This window comes from Scyliorhinus canicula, chromosome 10 (genome assembly GCF_902713615.1).
Source record: "Scyliorhinus canicula chromosome 10, sScyCan1.1, whole genome shotgun sequence".
Taxonomy (NCBI): Eukaryota; Metazoa; Chordata; class Chondrichthyes; order Carcharhiniformes; family Scyliorhinidae; genus Scyliorhinus; species Scyliorhinus canicula.
Genome location: NC_052155.1, coordinates 24,212,086 through 24,232,104, shown reverse-complemented (window position 1 = coordinate 24,232,104; position 20,019 = coordinate 24,212,086). Strand labels below are relative to the sequence as shown.

General features: G+C 48.7%; 1 protein-coding gene across 9 annotated transcripts in view; it reads left to right on the top strand.

Annotated features, from left to right (window-relative positions):
* LOC119972279 (receptor-type tyrosine-protein phosphatase mu-like) overlaps positions 1-20,019 on the top strand; it is a 985,231-nt gene that overhangs the window by 408,012 nt on the left and 557,200 nt on the right. For all 9 annotated transcript variants that reach the window (XM_038808716.1, XM_038808713.1, XM_038808721.1 and 6 more), the window contains exons 5-6: positions 3,687-3,802; positions 16,206-16,380. In XM_038808716.1, the coding sequence (XP_038664644.1) occupies positions 3,687-3,802; positions 16,206-16,380 (291 nt within the window). The remainder of the gene's footprint in view (positions 1-3,686; positions 3,803-16,205; positions 16,381-20,019) is intronic.

Here is a 20,019-nt window from a genome sequence, read left to right as displayed (position 1 = left end):
CAGCTCCTGACCCCTTAACAGCCTCGGTTCAAACATGGACAAATGAGCTGAACGGCAGAAGTGATGTGAGAGTGACTGCCCTTGACATCAAGGCAGCATTTGACTGAGTATGGCATCACAAAGCCCCAGTTAAACTGGAGTCAATGGGAATCAGGGATGAAATTCTCCACTTGTTGGAATCATATCTGGTCGAAAGGAAGATGGTTGTGGTTGTTGGAGGTCAATGATCTCAGTTCCAGGAGATAATTGCAGAAGTTCCTCAGGGGAATGTCCGAGGCCCAACCATTTTCAACTGCTTCACCAATGATCTCCCTTCCATCATAAGGTCAGAAGTGGGGATGTTTGCGGATGACTGCACAATCTTCAGCACCATTCGCAACTGCTCAGAAATTGAAGCAGTCCATGTCCAAATGTAGCAAAACCTGGACAATATCCAGACTTGGGCTGACAGGTGGCAAGTTACATTCTCGCCCAGAATGGACTCTATTTTTTTTCTTACTTGGATCACGCCCATAGATACTGCAGCTACAAGAGTAGGTAGGATGAGTGCAGCACCAGCAACACTCAAGAAGCTCAACACAATCAAGGACAAAGCAGCCCACTTGATTGGCACCCCATCCAACAACATTCACTCCTTCCACCACTGATGCACAGTGGCAGCCGTGTGTACCATTTATAAGGTGCTCCGCAGGAACTCGCCAAGGGTCTTTAGACAGCACTTTCCAAACTCGTGACTACTAGCATCGAGAAGGACAAGAGCGGCAGATACCTGGGAGCCCACCACCTGGGAATTTCCCTCCAAGTCACTCACCATCCTGACTTAGAAATATATCGGCATTCCTTCACTGCCGCGAGGTCAAATTCCTGGAACCCCTTCCCTAACAGCACTGCGGGTGTACCTACACCACATGGACTGCAGCGGTTCAAGAGGGTAGCTCACCACCACCTTCACAGAGTCAGTGATGCCCTCATCCCATGAAGGAATAAAAACAGAAGAATCTCTCACCAAACTCCAAGATTCTAAAATAATGATGTTCTGCCTTGTTGACCTGCAGTTAAACTGTCATCCCCAAAAATGAATAAAGCAGCCTCTTTAACTATCAGCTGTCATCTCTTAGAGCTGTCGGAGTGTGCTGTGTCTTCACCCTCTATTGTCTCCTGACAGCAACAAGCTCCTGCTGAAAGACCCAGGCCAGCCTGGGTTTGGCTATGAATACATAACAAAGATGGCTTGGCAAAACCCTAACAAGGGGGCCTCGGGTTACATCAGCAAGCATTGCGTTCGCTGCCCTTTGACCCCAGTGCATCAAATCAGGATTGGAAAGTCAACTCTGCTGTGCTTTGTCTTGTGGATAGAATTTACAAATCAGTCATTCAGCAGCACAGACCGAGGACTCCCACTCGGAGCTCAGTGTTCGTCACGAGCTATGTACATCACTTCACTTGTATCTCTGTAATGATAAGCTAATGTCCCCTGTGCTGTCATATAAATAAATGATGCGGACAATTGACCACACTTCTTGGTTTCATCTTGGATCCAGTGTTCTGTGTATTTCTTGCCGTTGCCTGTGTCTGTGATTTATTACGTGAATCAGGAGGGGCGAGAATCGGAGAATCGCCCGGGGCCGGCGAAAATCCCGCCCCTCCGTGGCTGGAATTCTCCGCCACCCGGGAATTGGCGGGGGCGGGAATCGCGCTGCGCTGATCGGCGTGCCCCCCCGCGGCGATTCTCCGGCCCGTGATAGGCCGAAGTCCCGCCGCTGAGTGGCTAATCCCGCCGCCATGGTTTCAATCACCTCTGTTGGCAGCGCGAGCGGGAGAATTCCGCACCTTTGGGGAGGCCCGACGCCGGAGTGGTTGGCGCCACTCCGCTACGCCGGGGGACCCCCCCCTGCCCTGCCAGGTAGTGGAGAATCCCGGCCCAGTTGTTGGAAATCTGAAAGAAAATCCGAAAATGCTGAAAAATGCTCAGCAGGGAAGGCAGCATTTGTGAAGAGAGAAACACAGTTCATTTTTCAGGGAGCTTTGAAATCTTGGAGGGAAAAAGTGCATAATAGCATCCCAAATTAAACAACAAAAGAGCATCAGAAATGGGAGCAGAAGGAGACCATTTGGCCCATTGAGCCTGCTCCACCATTCAATACAAAAATAGCTGACCCTGGGCTTTAATTTTCTATTCCCGCCCACTCCCCAATCCCTTGATTTCCTGAGAGAACAGAAACCTCTCTATCTCAGTCTTAAACATGTAGAGAATTCTTAAAGTGGAGACATTTCTCCTCATCTCTGTCTGAGATGATCAGCCCCTAACCTGAAACTGGGCCACATTATTCCAGCCAGAAGAATCAACCTCTTAGAATCATAAAATCACTACAGCGCAGAAAGAGGCCATTCAGCCCATCGAGTCTGCATCGACCCTCTGAAAGAGCACTCTACCTAGATCCACTCCCCCATCCTATCCTCAAACCCTAGCAACACCATCTAACCTTTTTGCACACTAAGGGGCAATTTGGCATGGCCAATCCACCAAACTTGCACATCTTTCAACTGTGGGAGAAAATATGGGCACCCGGAGGAAACCCACGCAGACACGAGGGTAACTTTCAAACTCTACACAGACAGTCACCCAAGGTTGGAATCGAACCCGAGTCCCTGGCATTAGAACATTACAGTGCAGTACAGGCCCTTCGGCCCTCGCTGTTGCGCCGACCTGTGAAACCAATCTAAAGCCTATCTACACTATTCCATTATCATCCATATGTTTATCCAATGACCATTTAAATGCCCTTAATGTTGACGAGTCCACTACTGTTGCAGGCAGGGCATTCCACACCCTTACTATTCTCTCAGTAAATAACCTACCTCTGGCATCTGTCCTATATCTATCTCCCTTCAATTTAAAGCTATCTCCCCTCGTGCTAGACATCACCATCCGAGGAAAAAGGCTCTCACTGTCCACCCTATCTAATCCTCTGATCATCTTGTATGCCTCTACTAATTCACCTCTTAACCTTCTTCTCTCTAACAAAAACAGCCTCAAGTCCTTCAGCCTTTCCTCATAAGATCTTCCCTCCATACCAGACAACATCCTGATAAATCTCCTCTGCACCCTTTCCAATGCTTCCACATCCTTCCTATAATGCATTGTGAGGTATCAGTGCGAACCACTGTGCCACCCACAAATATCAGTGTCTACCCTGTCAATCCCCTTCTGACTATTGAATGTTTCAATGAAATCACCTCTCATTCTTCAACTCCAGGGAATATAGACCAAATTTACTCAGCCTCTCATCATCTTTCATCCCAGCAACCAATTTAGTGTACTTCGCTGTCCTGCCTCCAATGCAAGTACATCCTTTCTGAAATATGGGAGATCAAAAACTCCATATAGTATTCTCACCAAATCCCCATACAATTGTAGCAACAGTTCTTTATTCTTGTACCCTTGCAATAAAGACCAGATCTCATTTGCTTTCCCAATTCCTTCTGTACCTGCATGCTAACTTCTCGTGTTCTTTCTGAGAGTCCATCCAAGTCTCTCTGAACAAATTCATCGCATGTTCTCAAGTACCATGGACTCGTAAATTAACTTAATTTCCACAGGATGGTATGAAGTTCGGATGCATTATAATGTACTGCATTTCCCACCTTGTTAAAAATACACTTAACTTTGTTCCTTTTCTTCCCAGCCAAATCTCCCCACTTCCGCCGGCTGCAGAATGTAGAAGTCAACGCTGGGCAGAACGCTACATTCCAGTGTACGGCCAACGGACAGACAACGTTCTCGGATAAACTATGGCTACAGGTAAAAAAATGGATAATGTTCGAAACATCATGATGTGAAATGATTGTCCATTCATGTGTTTCTCTGGACTGGCTTACTGAAATCATACAGAGTCAGCAACGTATTTTCAATTTACCTCTGAAATAATGACTTCTGCCTTAGCTTTAACACAAATACACTCTCTTTTTAAAGTAAAAAATCCAATTAACGCCTCTCCTCTTCTGAAGACAGTGCATCAGAGGTGAGGTGAGAGGCAAATGCGCTTGACATCAAGGCAGAATTTGGCCAAGTGTGGCTCAAAGAGCCTTAGTAAAGCTGCAGTCAAGGGGAAACACTCTCCATTGCTTTGAGTCATTTCTGGCACAAAGAAAGATGATTATGGTATTTACATCAGGCCCAAAACATTGCCACAGGAGTTCCTCAGGTTAGTGTCCTAGGCCTAACCATTTTCAGCTGTTTCATCAGTGGCCTTCCCTCTATCATAAGGTCAGAGGTGGAGGTGTTTTCTGATGATTGTTCAGTTCCACGCCTGATAATGAAGCAGACCGTGTCCACATGCAGCCAGACCTGGATAACCTTCAGGCTTGAATTTCTAACATTTATGCCACATCAGTGTCAGGCAATGACCATCACCAACAAAAGATAAACTAACCTTGAGGTTCAATGACTATTATTGAAGCCCCAGAAATAATATCCTGGGGGTAACCATTGATCTTCAGCTTAACAGCATCAGCCAGAAAATACTGTGGATACATAACTCCTCCCATGATTCCCCAATCTCCACCATCCATAAGGCACAAATCACGGGCGGGATTCTTCGGAAACCAGCGGGATGGGCAACTCCGGCGAGAAGGAGTGGCGTGAACCACTCCGGCGTCGGGCCGCCCTGAAGGTGCGGAATCCTCCACCCAGCCGGGGGGGTCGGAGAATCATGCCCCACAAGTTACTTTCTCACTTTCCTGATTGAGTGCAGCTCCAACAACACTTACAAAGCTCTACACTTTCCAGGACACAGCAGCCCGCTTGATCGACATCCCCTCCATCACCTCAAACCTTCACTCCTTCCACCACCAGCATACAGTGCCATCTGCAAGATGCACAGCAGCAATTCGCCAAGGCTCTTTGACAGCATGTTCCAAACCAACAGCGCTACCACTTAGAAAAAAAACAAGATCAAACAAAAGCTATTTGAAAGAGCAATATGATTAGTCCCAATTTCATGCACTTTCCAAATAGTGTTGAAAATGTATTCCCCTTTAAGTATATATCCAATTCTATTTTGACAGTTACTACTAATTCAGCGTCCTCCACCCTCTCAGGCAGTGCATTTCAGATCAGGACATCTCACTGCATAAAAACAACGCTGCAATGGATGCCAACGCCATGCATGCACAGTTGTAAGCGCAGTCACCATCTTTACAGGGGACAATGGGCTGCCGGGCACATGCATGGTCATCACAACCTTGTATTGCAAATATTACAGTGCCGGCAACATTAAGTTGGTACGTTTGAAACTGAAGCTGTCTCTTTATCCTCTTTGCAAATGTGGCCTCCTCATAGTTTCCGAATCTGTCACTCAGGAACCTCTTCCCCTTAATCTGGGCCTATCATCAGGAACAAACTGGAGCTTCAAACGGAATTGCAGGCGTCACCAGGTGGATCAGAAACCCCTCCTCTCTCCCCATCCCAATACCCGGAAACTGCAGGGAAGGACGCATTCTGACCGCCGGCCTGCCTGGGGCTCAGGAATTGGCTGATTAATAGGTTCCCCTTCACCTTCCCTGTGCTGAGTAACTTAATTGAAGCCTACTTGTGACAATAAGCGATTTTCATTTAATTTCATTTTCAAATGAAGAAGATGCTTTTAAAACAGCCTCGCAACACTGGTGATTAAAGCACTGGAGCTATTGTCACAGCCTCATTACATAACTACTGCACCACCAACCTGAAATCCTGCTGTGAAACAGGCTCCCAAGTGATTCTGGAAAAACACAAAGAGCAGCAAGCATTAAAAGACAGTGAACGAACTGCTGTTTAAAACTTGAGAAGCCTGTTGGTGGTAGCAACCATTTGCAAGGACATGACTTATCTATGTATCTCAACATAACCATTATTTATGTCCTATTGTTGCACAAACGTTAATAGTTTGTTGTGTGCAGATAGATTCCTTTGAGTCTGTAATAACTTCACCAAAACCAGTCTTCCAGCACCAAACCCTTTTATTAAATTAACGAAAAAGGCCACGTGAAACAACTCTGTCGTAGTTTCTTGATCGTAGCTTGCAAGGTCGTGGAGCCCATGCGGTGTATCTCCAACCATTTGGAGTGCGAAAATCTACCAGGATCAAAAACCTGGAACTCATAAAAAACCCAGCAAGGTTCATGTGCACTCACACCCATGGCCTGCCTGGGCACTCCCATGGGTGTAGGGAGGCTAAAGGAGGGAATTTTTGATTCTCCTGGCACGAATCGCAGTGCTTCACTAAGCCCGTGATGTCTGAGTCAGGACCGGGCGACCAGACGTAGCTCCTGCCGAGCATTTTCATTTTAGATACCCCAGGGTGGCCATGATGTAGTTCCATTAGTATCAGACACCACCCTAGACGAGGGCCAACTACCTGGGACGTCCAAAGAATGATGCATATATGCACCAACGATATAAGTAAAAAACGGGATGAGGTCTTACATGCTGAATTTAGGGAGTTAAGAGCTAAACTAAAAAGTAGGACTTCAAAGGTAGTAATCTTGGGATTGCTACCAGTGCCACGTGCTAGTCAGATTAGGAATGACAGGACAGATAGGATGAATGCATGGCTTGCGAGATGGTGCAGGAGGGAGGAGTTCAGGTTTTTGGAACATTGGAACCGGTTCTGGGAGAGATGGGACCATTACAAATTGGACGGTCTACATCTGGGCAGGACAGGAACCAATGTCTAATTAGGTTTGTTTGCTAGCACTGTTAGGGAGGGTTTAAACGAATGTGGCAGGAGGATGGGAACCAATGCAGGCCGTCAGAGGGTAGTAAAGAGGGGATAGAAACAAAAGCCAGTACGGAGAAAAGTGGAAGGCAGAGAAACAGATTGAACTGCATTTATTTCAGTGCAAGAGACCTAACGGGCAAGGCAGATGAACTCAGGGCATGGATTGGTATATGGGACTGGGATATTATAGCTATTACTGAAACATGGCCAAAGGAGGGGCAGGACTGGCAGCTCAATGTTCCGGGTACAGATGCTATAGGAAAGGTAGACCAGGAGATAGGAGAGGAGAGGGAGTTGTGTTTTTGATTAGGGACAAGATCACAGTAGTGCAGAGAGAGGATATATCCAAGGGTTCGCCACTGAGACTATATGGGTAGAACTAAAAAATAAGAAGGGTGAGATCACTTTCATAGGACTGTACTATAGGCCTCCAAATAGTCAGCGGGAAATCAAGAAGCAACTATATAAAGAGATTACAGATAGCTGCTGGAAAAATAGGGTGGTAATAGGAGGGGAATTTAACTTTCCCAACATTAACTGGGACAGTCATAGCACTAGGGGTTTGGAAGGAGAGAAACCTGTCGAGTGTATTCAGGAAGAATTCCTCACTCAATATGTGGATGGCCCGACTGGAGAGGGGCCAAAACTTGACCTCCTCTTGGAGAATAAGGAAGGGCAGGTAGCGGGAATGTTAGTAAGGGATCACTTTGGGACAAGTGACCATAATTCCCTTAGTTTTAAGATAGCTATAGAGAATGATAGTTCTGACTCAAAAGTAAAAATTCTAAATTGGGGCAAGGCCAATTTTGGTGGTATTAGACGGGAACTTTCAAAAGTTGAGTGGGGGAGTCTGTTTGCAGGCAAGGGGACAGCTGGTAAGTGGAAATCTTTCACAGGGGTGTTAATTGGGGTTCAGGGTGAGCACATTCCTCTTAGAGTGAAGGGTAAGGCTGGTAGAAGTAGGGAACCCTGGATGACTCGGGATATTGAGGCCATGGTCAAAAGGGAGAAGGAGGCATATGACATTCACAGGCAGCTGGGATCAAGTGGATCCCTTGAAGAGTATAGGGCTTGTCGGAGTAGAGTTAAGAGAGAAATCAGGAGGGCAAAAAGGGGACATGAGATTGCCTTGGCAGATAAGGCAAAGGAAAATCCAAAGAGCTTTTACAGATATAGAAAGGGCAAAGAGTGACTAGGGAGAGGGTAGGGCCTCTGAAGGATAAACAAGGTCCTCTATGTGCGGATCCACAAGGGATGGGCGAGGTCCTAAATGAATATTTCTCGTCAGTATTTACTGTTGAGATAGGCACGAATGTTAGGGGAATTGGGGAAATAAAAAGTGATGTCTTGAGGAGTGTACCTATTACAGAGAAGGAGGTGCTGGAGGTATATGGAGATTTGGGCCAAATGTGGGCAAGTAGGACTAGCTTAGTGATAGAAACTGGGCGGCATGGACAAGCTGGGCTGAAGGGCCTGCTTCCATGCTGTAAACATCTGTGACTCTCATCCCATCCTCAACACTGAGTTCACCTTTCTTAGTCAGACAAGGTTTCATTTCTTCTGAGGATTGTCCTCGGACTTTGTCGCTCAAGACCATGCGCTTCAATTTTGACAGTGTTGGATTCTTTTTGTGTCCAAGTCTTGATCTGCCTTGCAAACACTGGTGAAGCCTCGAAACAATTTATGGTCATTGCGACCTCTTCCAATGCTGGCAAGGGAGCCGGGCTTGTGGGCAGCAGGAGGCGATTCAAGGCAAAAGCGTTAAGGAGGACAGATTTGGGATAAACTTCCCATCATGATTTACTAATCCCAGGAAAGATTTCAGCTCGGAATATGGATCCAATCGCCACCTGTTACCGGGCAGAATATGGCCTTGTGGCCAATTCATTGGCCATCAGCTAACCAATCGAACTGAGTCCTACCCCATCTCTTTCGTGCTGAAAAGAGTTTTTCTGTCCAAAGACAATCAGGGTGTTCTTTGGTGTAACATTTGAATTCCTCACTCTCTGTTTCTCGACTAAAAGATACATGTCCATTGAGCCTACATTTTAAAAAATGATAACAGCAAACATAAAGAAAGGGGAAATAAGGGAATCATTAGGAAGGATCCTTACAGTATACCTGCGTGGTATGGACCTGTGTTTCTGAGTAGCATGTGCATTGCCTATTCCAATAGATTTGTCTTGGTTGTGCCGACAATAGCCCATCATCTGCAATCTTCCGGAGCAGGTTCATTAGCATCTTTGGGACTGTCATTATATTTCCTTGACTGTCGGGGGACATAGAATTATAGAATCCACAGTGCAGAAGGAGGTTACCTGGCCCATCGAGTCCCCACCATCCCCCAGACAGAGCACCCCATTCAAGTCCACGCCTCCACCCCATCCCCGTTACCCAGCAACCCCACCCAATCCTTTTGGACACTAAGGGCAATTTATCATGGCCAAAAAACCTAACCTGCACATCTTTAGACTGTGGTAAGAAACTGGAACACCCGTAGGAAACCCACGCAGACACGGGGAGGACGTGCAGACTCCGCACAGTGACCCAAGCCGGGAATCGAACCTGGGACCCTGAAGCTGTGAAGCAATTGTGCGAACCACTGTGCTACCATGCTGCCCAACTTGGAAGATGAGCTGAGCTCTGGTTTTGTAATGGGTTATTTAATCAGGTGCCTTCAGTTGAGGAATTATCACTTTTAGATGGAGCCCCTGTCCCCCTAACCAAAGGACGTTGTTGTCTGATTCCCCTTGGAGCTGCTGAGCCTCTTTCTCCGAATTTTCAAGTGGTAGAGCTATTTCAACAGCTTTCTTTAAGTCCAGATTGGACTCTGCCAATAACCTTTTATGAGTTGTCACATTGTTCATTCCCCACACTAATCTGTCTCGCAACATTTTAGTCAGGGATAGTCTGAATTCACAATGTTCTTCCAGTTATTTTCATTGGGATGTGGGGCATGCTGGTTAGGCCAGCATTTATTGCCCATCCATAATTGCCCTTGAGAAGATGGTGGTGAGCTGCCTTCTTGAACCGCTGCAGTCCATGTGGTGTAGATACACCCACTGTGCTATGAGGGAGTTCCAGGATCTAGACTCCGCGGCAGTGAAGGAACGGTGATATATTTCCAAGTCAGGATGGTGAGTGACTTGGACGGGAACTTTCAGGTGGCTGGGTTCCCAGGCATCTGCTGCTCTTGTCCTTCTAAGTGTTAGTGCTCATGGGCTTTGAAGGTGCTGCCTAAGGAGACTTGGTGAGTTCCTGCAGTGCATCTTGCAGTACACACTGCTGCTACAGTGCGTCGGTGATGGAGGGAGTGAATCATTGTGGAAGGGGTGCCAATCAAATGGGCTGCTATTTCCTGGATGAGCTTCTTGAGTGTTGTTGGAACTGCACTCATCCCGGCAAGCGGGGAATATTCCATCACACTTGTGCCATGTAGATGATGGGAAGTCAGGTGAGTTACTCACCACAGCATTTACAGCCTCTGACCTTCACAGTATTTATATGGCTACTCTAGTTCAGTTTCTGGTCAATGGTAACCCCCAGGATGTTGAAAGTGGGGGATTCAGCAATGACAATGTCATTGAATGTCAAGGGGCGATGGTTTGAACCTCTCTTATTGGAGATGGTCATTACCTGCCACTTGTGTGGCCAGAATGTTACTTGCCACTTGTCAGCCCAAGTCTGAATATTGTCCACATCTTGCTGCATTTGGACATGGACTGCTTCATTATCTGAGGAGTCATGAATGCTGAACATTGTGCAGTCATCTGCGAACATCCCCACATTTGACTTTATGTTGGAAGGAAGGTCATTGATGAAGCAGCTGAAGATGGTTGGGACTAGGACACTAGCCTGAGGAACGCCTGTAGTGATGTCCTGGAGCTGGGATAATTAACCTCCAACCATCTTCCTTTGTGCCAGGTCCAACAAGTGGAGAGTTTTCCCCCTGATTCCCGCTGAATCTAGTTTAGCTCGGGCTCCTTGATGCCATACTCGGCCAAATGCTGATTTGATGTCAAGGGCAAGTCACTCTCGTCTCACCTCTGGAGTTCAGTTCCTTTGTCCATTTTTGAACCACGTCTGTAATGAGGTCAGGAGCTGAGTGACTCTGGCACAACCCAAACTGAGCGTCAGTGAGCAGGTTATTGCTGAGTAAATGCCACTTAATAGCACTGTTGATGACCCCTTCCATCACTTTGTTGATGATGGAGAGTAGACTGATAGGCTGGGTTGGATTAGACATAGACATAGAATTTACACTGCAGAAGGAGGCCATTTGGCCCATCAAGTCTACACTGGAAAGACCAACCCACCGAAGCCCACATCTCATTCCTATCTCCACAACCCAGTAACCCCACCTAAACTTTTTGAACACTATGGGCAATTTAATATGGCCAATCGACCTAACCTGCACATCTTTGGACTTTGGGAGGAAACTGGAGCACCCAGACGAAACCCACGCAGATACATAGAGAACGTGCAGATTCCGCACAGACAGTGACCCAAGTCTGGAATCGAATCTGGGACCCTGGAGCTGAAGCCATTGTGCTAGCCAATATGCTACCGTGCTGCCCATAAGTTTGATCCTGCTTTTTGTGTACTGGACACACCTGCGCAATTGTCCACATTGATGAATAGATGCCAGTGTTGTAGCTGTACTGGAGCCTCTTGGTCAAGGGTGCGTCACGTTCTGGAGTACACATCGACAGTATTATTGCCAGAATATTGTCAGGGCCCACAGCTGTTGCAGTTTCCACAATCTGGTAAAAAAAAAATTAGTGACGGGTTCCCCTGGGGTTCTTGCTGCCGTGCTATAGCAGTATTTCTGGAGAATGATAGAGGTCTTCAGATCATATTGATTTTCCACCAGGTTTACCAGCTCGTCAAATGTTTTTGAGTCAGGCATCTGGTAAGTCAGGCATTTCCACATCACACTCAATGCGAGGGCCCTGTACGCTGTCAGCAGGATTACTTTCTGCTTCTAATCTCCCACAATTTTATTAGCCTGGAAGAAGTAATGCATGTGCTCTGTGAATTGGGCCCAGGCTTCTCTGCTAACGCCTTAGGGTTCGTGTTTTCTGAAGAGAGGCATTTTCTCCTTACCGAAGAGGCTGCTTGTTTTTGACTCTAAAGATTGCTCGGGAAAAAAAACTTATTTTCTCCTTGTTGTCAATGTGATAACTTCATAACTTCACCAAGGTCGGTCTTCTAGTTCCAAACCATTTTATTAAAATAACAAAATAGTCCGGGGGCCCAGGCGGGGAGAGAAGCCGATGGTTTGGCCTTTGCCTCCCTGGTGGCCCGGAGATGGATTTTGCTGGGATGGGGGGATTTGGAGCCTCCTAGGTCAGGAGTGTGGGTCAGTGACATGGCAGAGTTTCTCAGGCTGGAAAAGATTAAGTTCACCTTGAGAGGATCAATTCAGGGGTTCACCCGGAGGTGGCAGCCGTCCATCGACTTTTTTAAGGAAAACTGAACGTCAGCAGAAAGAGTGTGGGGGTGGGGGGGGGAATGAGAGGTATGGCAGTGTAAAATAACAGACAGGGAATCTAATATACGGGTAGTTAGGCACTAGGGTGGGGGGGTAGTTGGTTATGTTATTGTAATATTGTTGCGTGTGTCGGGCCGCTGGGCTGTTTAGAATGTTAATTTGTTGAACTGTGAAAATTACAAATGCTTCAATAAAATGTTTTCTGAAAAGAAAATAACAAAAAAGGCCGGTACCGCAGCTCACAGCACGCAGGTCCAAGCCAAGGGACCTACGGGAGACCGGCCTGGGTCGGAGCAGCGGGTTTTATGAGCCGGTTGTACATTTGCTATTGGGCGATCTACCATCCACTTCAGCTCACAGGGAGATCTATTGAGGATCCTCCATGTCCTTTGTGGCCATCGTAGCAGAGCCCCAGGGTTGAATCTTCTGCTCTTGCTGGTGGTAAGTCTGGAGGTGAGGAAAGATGGTGATGTACCGGAACCCTGCCACATACCTGCTTCCATCAGATTTACGTTATTGGCAGGAAGGCCCATATTTGATCTTCACATCCTGCTGCCAACTGAGGCCATTTAGAGGCCAATTAATGACCACATAAGGGTTTGATCCCTCCACCGCCGGTATTAATCCAGCTCCAGATAGGCCTGTCGCCAGACTGTGCGAATGGCAGCTAAAACCGTGTGGCCAGCTTGTTAGTTCCTGGGGTGGGGGGGGGGGGGGGGAGGGGTTAAATCATAGGCCTCACCCTAACTTAGTCACTGATCAAAGGATTTGACATAGGGAAGGGGGGGTGTCTGTTGAAAGTCTCTCCCTCGCTGCTGACCACCGCCCCTGCCTCTGGCCTCCTGCACCCCTCTCCACACAAACCCGCCCTCGTGAAACCCCTCCCAGCTGGCAGCTCTCAGGAGGTGAGACTTCCACCACTGGGGTCACGATTCCAGGCAAAGACCCGCCGGTGCCCTTGCCACTGCCTGATTGGCTCATGGTTCGGTGGGCCTTCCCGAAAAGAGGCAGTGGGGGTCTTTTGTAGACTCACCAGCCGGCAGGCACATCCTCTGACTCCAGGACAACATTCTGCCCCTAAAGTAAATACTCGCTATGCATTTACTAAACTCTGTCTTTTAGGTTCCAATTCATTTATGTTAATGGTCTGTTTTAGCTTTCACCATCTACATGCAGATGTTTCAGATCTGATACCGGGGTAGATGCTTGATTTGTCTCAGTTTCTGTGAGTTAGGGAGGGAATTAAAACGAGGGACTATTTCTGATCACTGTCCCTCTGCACTATCCCCCCCCCCCCTCCCAGACATGACTATCCACCCCCCTCCCAGACATGACTATCCCCCCTCCCAGACATCACTAACTCCCCTCCCAGACATCACTAACTCCCCTCCCAGACATCACTAACTCCCCTCCCAGGCATCACTATCCCCCCTCCCAGACATCACTAACTCCCCTCCCAGACATCACTAACTCCCCTCCCAGGCATCACTATCCCCCCCTCCCAGACATCACTAACTCCCTTCCCAGACATCACTATCCCTCCTCCGAGACATCACTATCCCCCCACCCAGTCATCACTAACTTAGGGGCTGGTTTAGCACACTGGGCTAAATAGCTGGCTTTGAAAGCAGACCATGGCAGGCCAGCAGCACGGTTCAATTCCCATACCAGCCTCCCCGAGCAGGCGCTGGAATGTGGCGACTAGGGGCTTTTCACAGTAACTTCACTTGAAGCCTACTTGTGACAATAAGTGATTTTCATTTCTCAAAACAAAAAATTTGCATTTATATATCAAATTTCATAACCTCAGGATATCCCAAAGTGCTTTATGGCCCATGAAGGACTTTTGAAGAGCAATCGCTATTACAATGTAGAAAATGTGGCAGCCGAATTGCACATTGCACAGTCCCACAAATATTAATGAGACCTCGAGCTGAGGCCTGCTCTTTACGTGATGTTGGCTGAGGGCTAAGTAATAGCCACAGCACCAGGTGGAGAAACCTCCCCTCCTGCATTGTGTGTTGCGTTATCCTTCACATTCGCCTGGAAGGACTGGTGAATAAGTAATTAATAGGAGCTGGAGTAGGTCCCTCAAGTTTGCTCCTCCACCATTTAATAAAATCATGGCTGATCTTTGAAGCTCAAATCCACTTTCCTGTCCAAACCCCTTGATTTCCTTAAATCTATTGATCTCTGTCTTGAATGTACTGAACAAGCGAACATGCACAGCTACGAATTTCAAAGATTTACAGTCTGTTTGGTGAATAAATTGCCTCTCACCTCAGCCCGAAATGGCTATCCCCCCTATGCTGAGAATTTAAGTTCTCGTTCTGGACTCACTCGCCTGGGGAACAATGTCTCAGCATCTATCCTGTCCAGGATCTGATATGTTCTACTAAGATCACCTCTCACTCTTTTAAACTCCAAAAGATATAGGCCCATTTTTCTCAACACTTGGTCTGCGACCTCACTCTAAAGATGGTGTCGTATCCTGACAGACGGGAGACCACCTAATTGCTTAATTGTGTAATGGTTTATTAAAGTAGTAACTATATACAGAGAGTGAGATAAAAGGCCGCCATGTTCCAAGACTTCAAACTTCTAACTAACTGGGAAACCCGTGCTCGGCCCCCAAGGGTCGCGTGCTCCGACCCGATTGGTCGATCAAGTCACATGACACTCTTGCCACCCTAAAGGGGCACGCTATCACAGACCGCAGCTCAGACAATGCAGCACCCCATTGGTACTCTGCTGAAGTGCCACCTTAGGTTTGTGCTCAAGTCTCGGGAGTGGAGCTTAAACCCACAACTTTCCAATGCAGAGGGGCTGAGAGTCTTAGCAACTGAATTACATCCGCGAGTATGTTTGGGCAGGATCAGGTTCATTTGTGCTGCTTTCACAGACATGCACCCTCACAACACCTGTAAGGGATGGAGAGGCACGAGAGGGCATTCAAGAGCAAACAAGTAATTACCAGTGTCTTCTCTTATGTGGCAGCTGTGAGCTGCGAACAATTCCCAGTGGACGGTGCTTCATGAATATCTTTATTTTTTCTTGTCATTTCTCTCCCTGCTCTTGTTAGGAAGCTCTTTACATGGGTTTGATCACATGCACACCTTTATTACTTCGACCAAGTGCCTATTAGTCATCGATGAACCTTGATAATATGGGTCACCAGCCAACCCGAGCACAGGATGGCAGAGTTGAACCCTGATTGCCTCACTCGCTGTCGACACACACTCACTCACAGCATGGCTTCTGCGGAGACTGTGGCTGATTAAGATCAGGCCTAACCTTCAGGCAGTGAGCAGAAAAATAATATAACACGCCTGTGACCGAGCAATTAACCCAGCACAAACTGGATTAAAATTGGCATCTTTCTGGTGTGTATGGCACAGGGCGGTGCACTGTGAACAATCGTTCAAGCATTTGTTGCATGGTTGGAACGTCATGCACAGTGGGGACCAGCATAACTAATGTGCCTTTTCAGTCTGTGAGGCTTCAAACCGGGAGGCATCAACTCAGAAACTGAGCCCCTGGTAACCGTCCAACGATGGTTTTTACAGCAGATTTTCTGAAGCATGGCGATGCTTGGCCAGAGATTTCCCAGTAGACAGTTCCTACATCTTCAATGAGATGAAGTCAATTAATGGGGGGGGCGATTGAAACATACATTGTGGGATGAGAAACCCACGGTGTTGGGTAGAATGTTAGTTTTACAGAGCACCCATTATTACTCTCCATCAAAGCTCAGGGCAAAACCTGCGCTTCTCATTTTCAATTGCAATGGGTATGCTAAGCTAGGCTAAGATTGCTCCTCAATGTCTCACCGTTCCAGCTCTTTAGTCAGCCATCCCATTCCTGCCAAAGATTGTGTTATTCTCTTGTTTGCGATTGCGTGGTTAACCCGTGGTATGCGTGTTAATTTACACTGCTGCCCTTCTCCCTAGCGACGCAGTGGAAGGGACACACCCATGAAGGAGACGAAGGTGTTGAACTACCGTCGATTCGTAGCTACCTTCAACGTGGCTAACACCGTTCGGAGTGACACCGACCACTATCGCTGCGTGATTGAGTCAGAGGGAGGTGCCGGAGTGTCCAACTATGCAGAGTTAATTGTGAAAGGTTAGTCTGCATTTCTCTTTTGCTCTTTCGTCAGAGTTTCCTGCACCTCTCATCAGGTAAGAAAGATCTGTTTGAGATTGAAAATTCCAAAGAAGCCACTTCAAATATTGGTGCTGTGCCTGTTTATTCCTATGTCATGGCATGAAATGGAGAAGGCAGAAAGGTGTTGTGTGCGTTTGATGTAGGAATAGCATTGCAGGTGAAAGGTCCCGAGTGCCATGTCGCTGGCTGGGCCAGAGGTCCTGAAACTACCCTGAGGCTGAGCAACATCCAATGGATCAGCTATATTTCTGGTGTGATTCAGCAGCAGAGAGGTGTCCTCGGTGTGAGGCGTCCACCAGATGTGCCACATGGACACATCACTGACACAGTCCCAGCACCATACTTGAGTGGCCATGAATACAGTGAAACTGCTGGAGGGAGCGAGGGATAGACATGGAGAGAGGGAGAGAAACAGGGCATGATTTAACAGGACAAAAGCAGAGTCCGTGTTTGGCGTATTTAGTGGGGTGTTTCTTGGCGCCTGCAGCACCGAGAATGACTCCGCTACCAAACGGGACACTTAGTCTTTTTGGTTTGAGTGAGGAATGCCCCACTAAGGCCGCACATGCCTCATTTCCTGCACTGATGACCTCAACATGCCAGCGTAGGAAGACGACTCGTGGATCCGGGCATCATTTTTAAATGCCGCCCTGATCTTTCAAACCCCCTCAGCCACTCAACCACGACTTCCGGACCACCCCACTGCACCCAACTTACCTCTTCAGGGTCCTCAAGCCCGCTCACCCCACCTCTTAAGGGCAAGGCACCCACCGGGCCCAATTCCTGGCATGGGCAACCTGTCACCGGCACCTTGGCACTGCCAGCTTGAGGCTTTCCATCGGGGCTGTATAAATCTGAGCCTCTGGAGGTTGACGTAGTGATGGAGCAGTTCTTGGATTGGACGTCCCGGTAGTGGAGGGGGAGAAGAGTTTGGGGTTGGAGGAGATGGTGGACTGTGATCCAAACGATAGGCTTTAATGCACAAGATGTGTGCCCGGCAGCAGACGTACAGAAGAAAGCCCGACTGCCGGGAAGCACGGGTTCTTATATCCCACCTCGTACGCGGAGCTACCTACCTCTCAGCCAATCGGCTGAGAGGCACATGACTTACCCGGGCCAATGGGCAGTGAGTCCTCTGCGCCAATAGCAGCTCACTTCCAGGTACCGTAATACCGCTAGTCATACTACCACATTCACCCCTTGTTGAAAACGAACCGGGGGGGATGGTACGGGGAACGCGGACATGGGGGGGGGGGGGGGGGATGCGTGTCCCGTGAGTACGTGAGAGACTGGTAGTATGACTAGAGATGTTTTTTTTAAATAATTTTTATTCAAAATTTTCATAAAATATCAACAACAAAAAGTACATTTTTTTTACAAAGAACAGAAAAAAGAAAAAACAGTACCCCCCCCCCCCCCATGCATACACAAAGGAAGAAGTAAATTAACACCCGCCATTCGCACAAAACACGCGCCCGCCCCTTCGACAAACCCCCCCCCCCCCCCACCCCCGTGTATACACGGAGAAAGAGATAAATCAACGCCCGCCATTAGCATAGAACAACTATGCCCGTCCCTTTGGTCCAAAACAACGAAACAACCCCCCCCCCCCCCCCCCCACCCACCCACCCCCCTGCGGGCTGCTGCTGCTGCTAGCCTTTTCTTATCGTTCTGCCAGGAAATCCAGAAATGGCTGCCACCTCCTGAAAAACCCCTGCACTGATCCCCTTAGGGCAAATTTCACCTTCTCTAATTTAAGAAACCCTACCATATCGTTGACCCAGGCCTCCACGCATGGGGGCCTCGCATCCTTCCACTGAAGAAGAATCCTCCGCCTGGCTATGACGAGAGATGTTTAGGTCGTACCATTGCATTGATGGTTGCCCACTGGCCCGCAATTATGTTCAAAATACGACAACTATGTAGTGTATAAAATTTGGGGGGAGGGAATAAAATGGAGAACAGGCAAGGAAAACAAGAGTCCATCCGCAGGCAGAAGTCCACCAGTAGGTCACATCGATTCACTCAGTCGATTGGGCGCCTTTGATGTCCTGCTTGACCTGCGTAGCTGTGCCGGCGATGTCGGAGCCGGCGATGATCCTGTTCCTGTGTCTGTACCTCTGGTCGAAGCGAGCGGGGTCACGCCGGGGGAGGGGTGTCCTGTCCGCTGGGCCATGGGGGTGTCGGTGGGGCTGGGGAGGGGTTTGCTGGGGGCAGTTGGGGTTCGGGGGGGGTTGCTGGTGCTGGGGGGTGTGGCCGAGATCCGGTGGACGCCAGGTCCCGAAGGGAGACCGCGTCCTGTCGGCCGTCGGGATACTCCACATACGCGTATTGCGGATTTGCGTGGAGTAGCTGGACTCTTTCGACCAATGGGTCCGCCTTGTGCACCCGCACGTGCTTCCGGAGCAGAATGGGCCCGGGGGTAGCCAGCCAGGTCGGGAGCGGGGTTCCTGAGGAAGACTTCCTGGGAAAAACAAGAAGACGTTTGCGAGGCGTTTGGTTAGTGGAGGTACAGAGAAGTGACCGGATTGAGTGGGAGGCATCAGGCAGGACCTCTTGCCAGTGGGAAACTGGGAGATTTCTGGTCCGTAGGGCCAGTAGGATGGTCTTCCAGACCGTACCGTTCTCCCTCTCGACCTGCCCGTTACCCCGAGGGTTGTAACTGGTCGTCCTGCTGGAGGCGATGCCCCTGCTGAGCAGGAATTGACGCAGCTCATCGCTCATAAATGAGGACCCCCTATCGCTATGGATGTATGCGGGTAACCGAACAGGGAGAAGATGGCGTGTAGGGCTTTGATAATGGTGGTCGTGGTCATGTCGGGGCAAGGGATGGCGAAAGGGGAGGGGGAGTACTCGTCAATCACGTTGAGGAAGTACGTGTTGCGGTTGTTGGAGGGGAGGGGACCTTTGAAGTCCATGCTGAGACATTCAAAGGGGCGGGAGGCCTTTATCAGATGCGCTTGTTCAGGGCGGTAGAAGTGCGGCTTGCACTCCGCGCAGATGTGGCATTCCCTGGTCACTGTCCTGACCTCCTCGATGGAGTAGGGCAGGTTGCAGGTCTTTATGAAGTGGAAAAAGCGGGTGACCCCCGGGTGACAGGTCCGCGTGGAGTGTTCGGAAGCGGTCCACTTGTGCGTTGGCACAGATGCCGCGGGACAGGGCATCAGGACAGGGCATCAGGAGGCTCGTTTAGCTTCCCAGGACGATACAAGATGTCGTAGTTGTACGTGGACAACTCGATCCTCCACCGCAAAGATCTTATTGTTCTATGTCTTGCCCCTCTGTGCATTATCGAACATGAAAGCCACTGACCGTTCGTCTGTGAGGAGGGTAAACCTCCTGCTGGCCAGATCGTGCCTCCAATGTCACACAGCTTCAACTATGGCCTGTGCTTCCTTCTCGACCGAGGAATGTCGGATTTTGGAAGCGTGGAGGGTATGGGATAAGAAGGCCATGGGTCTGCCCGATTGATTGAGGGTGGGCGCCAGAGCAACATCAGACGCGTCGCTCTCGACTTGGAATGGGAGGGACTCGTCGATAGCGTGCATCGTGCCCTTTGCAATGTCTGCTTTGATAAGGCTAAAGGCCTGGCGGGCC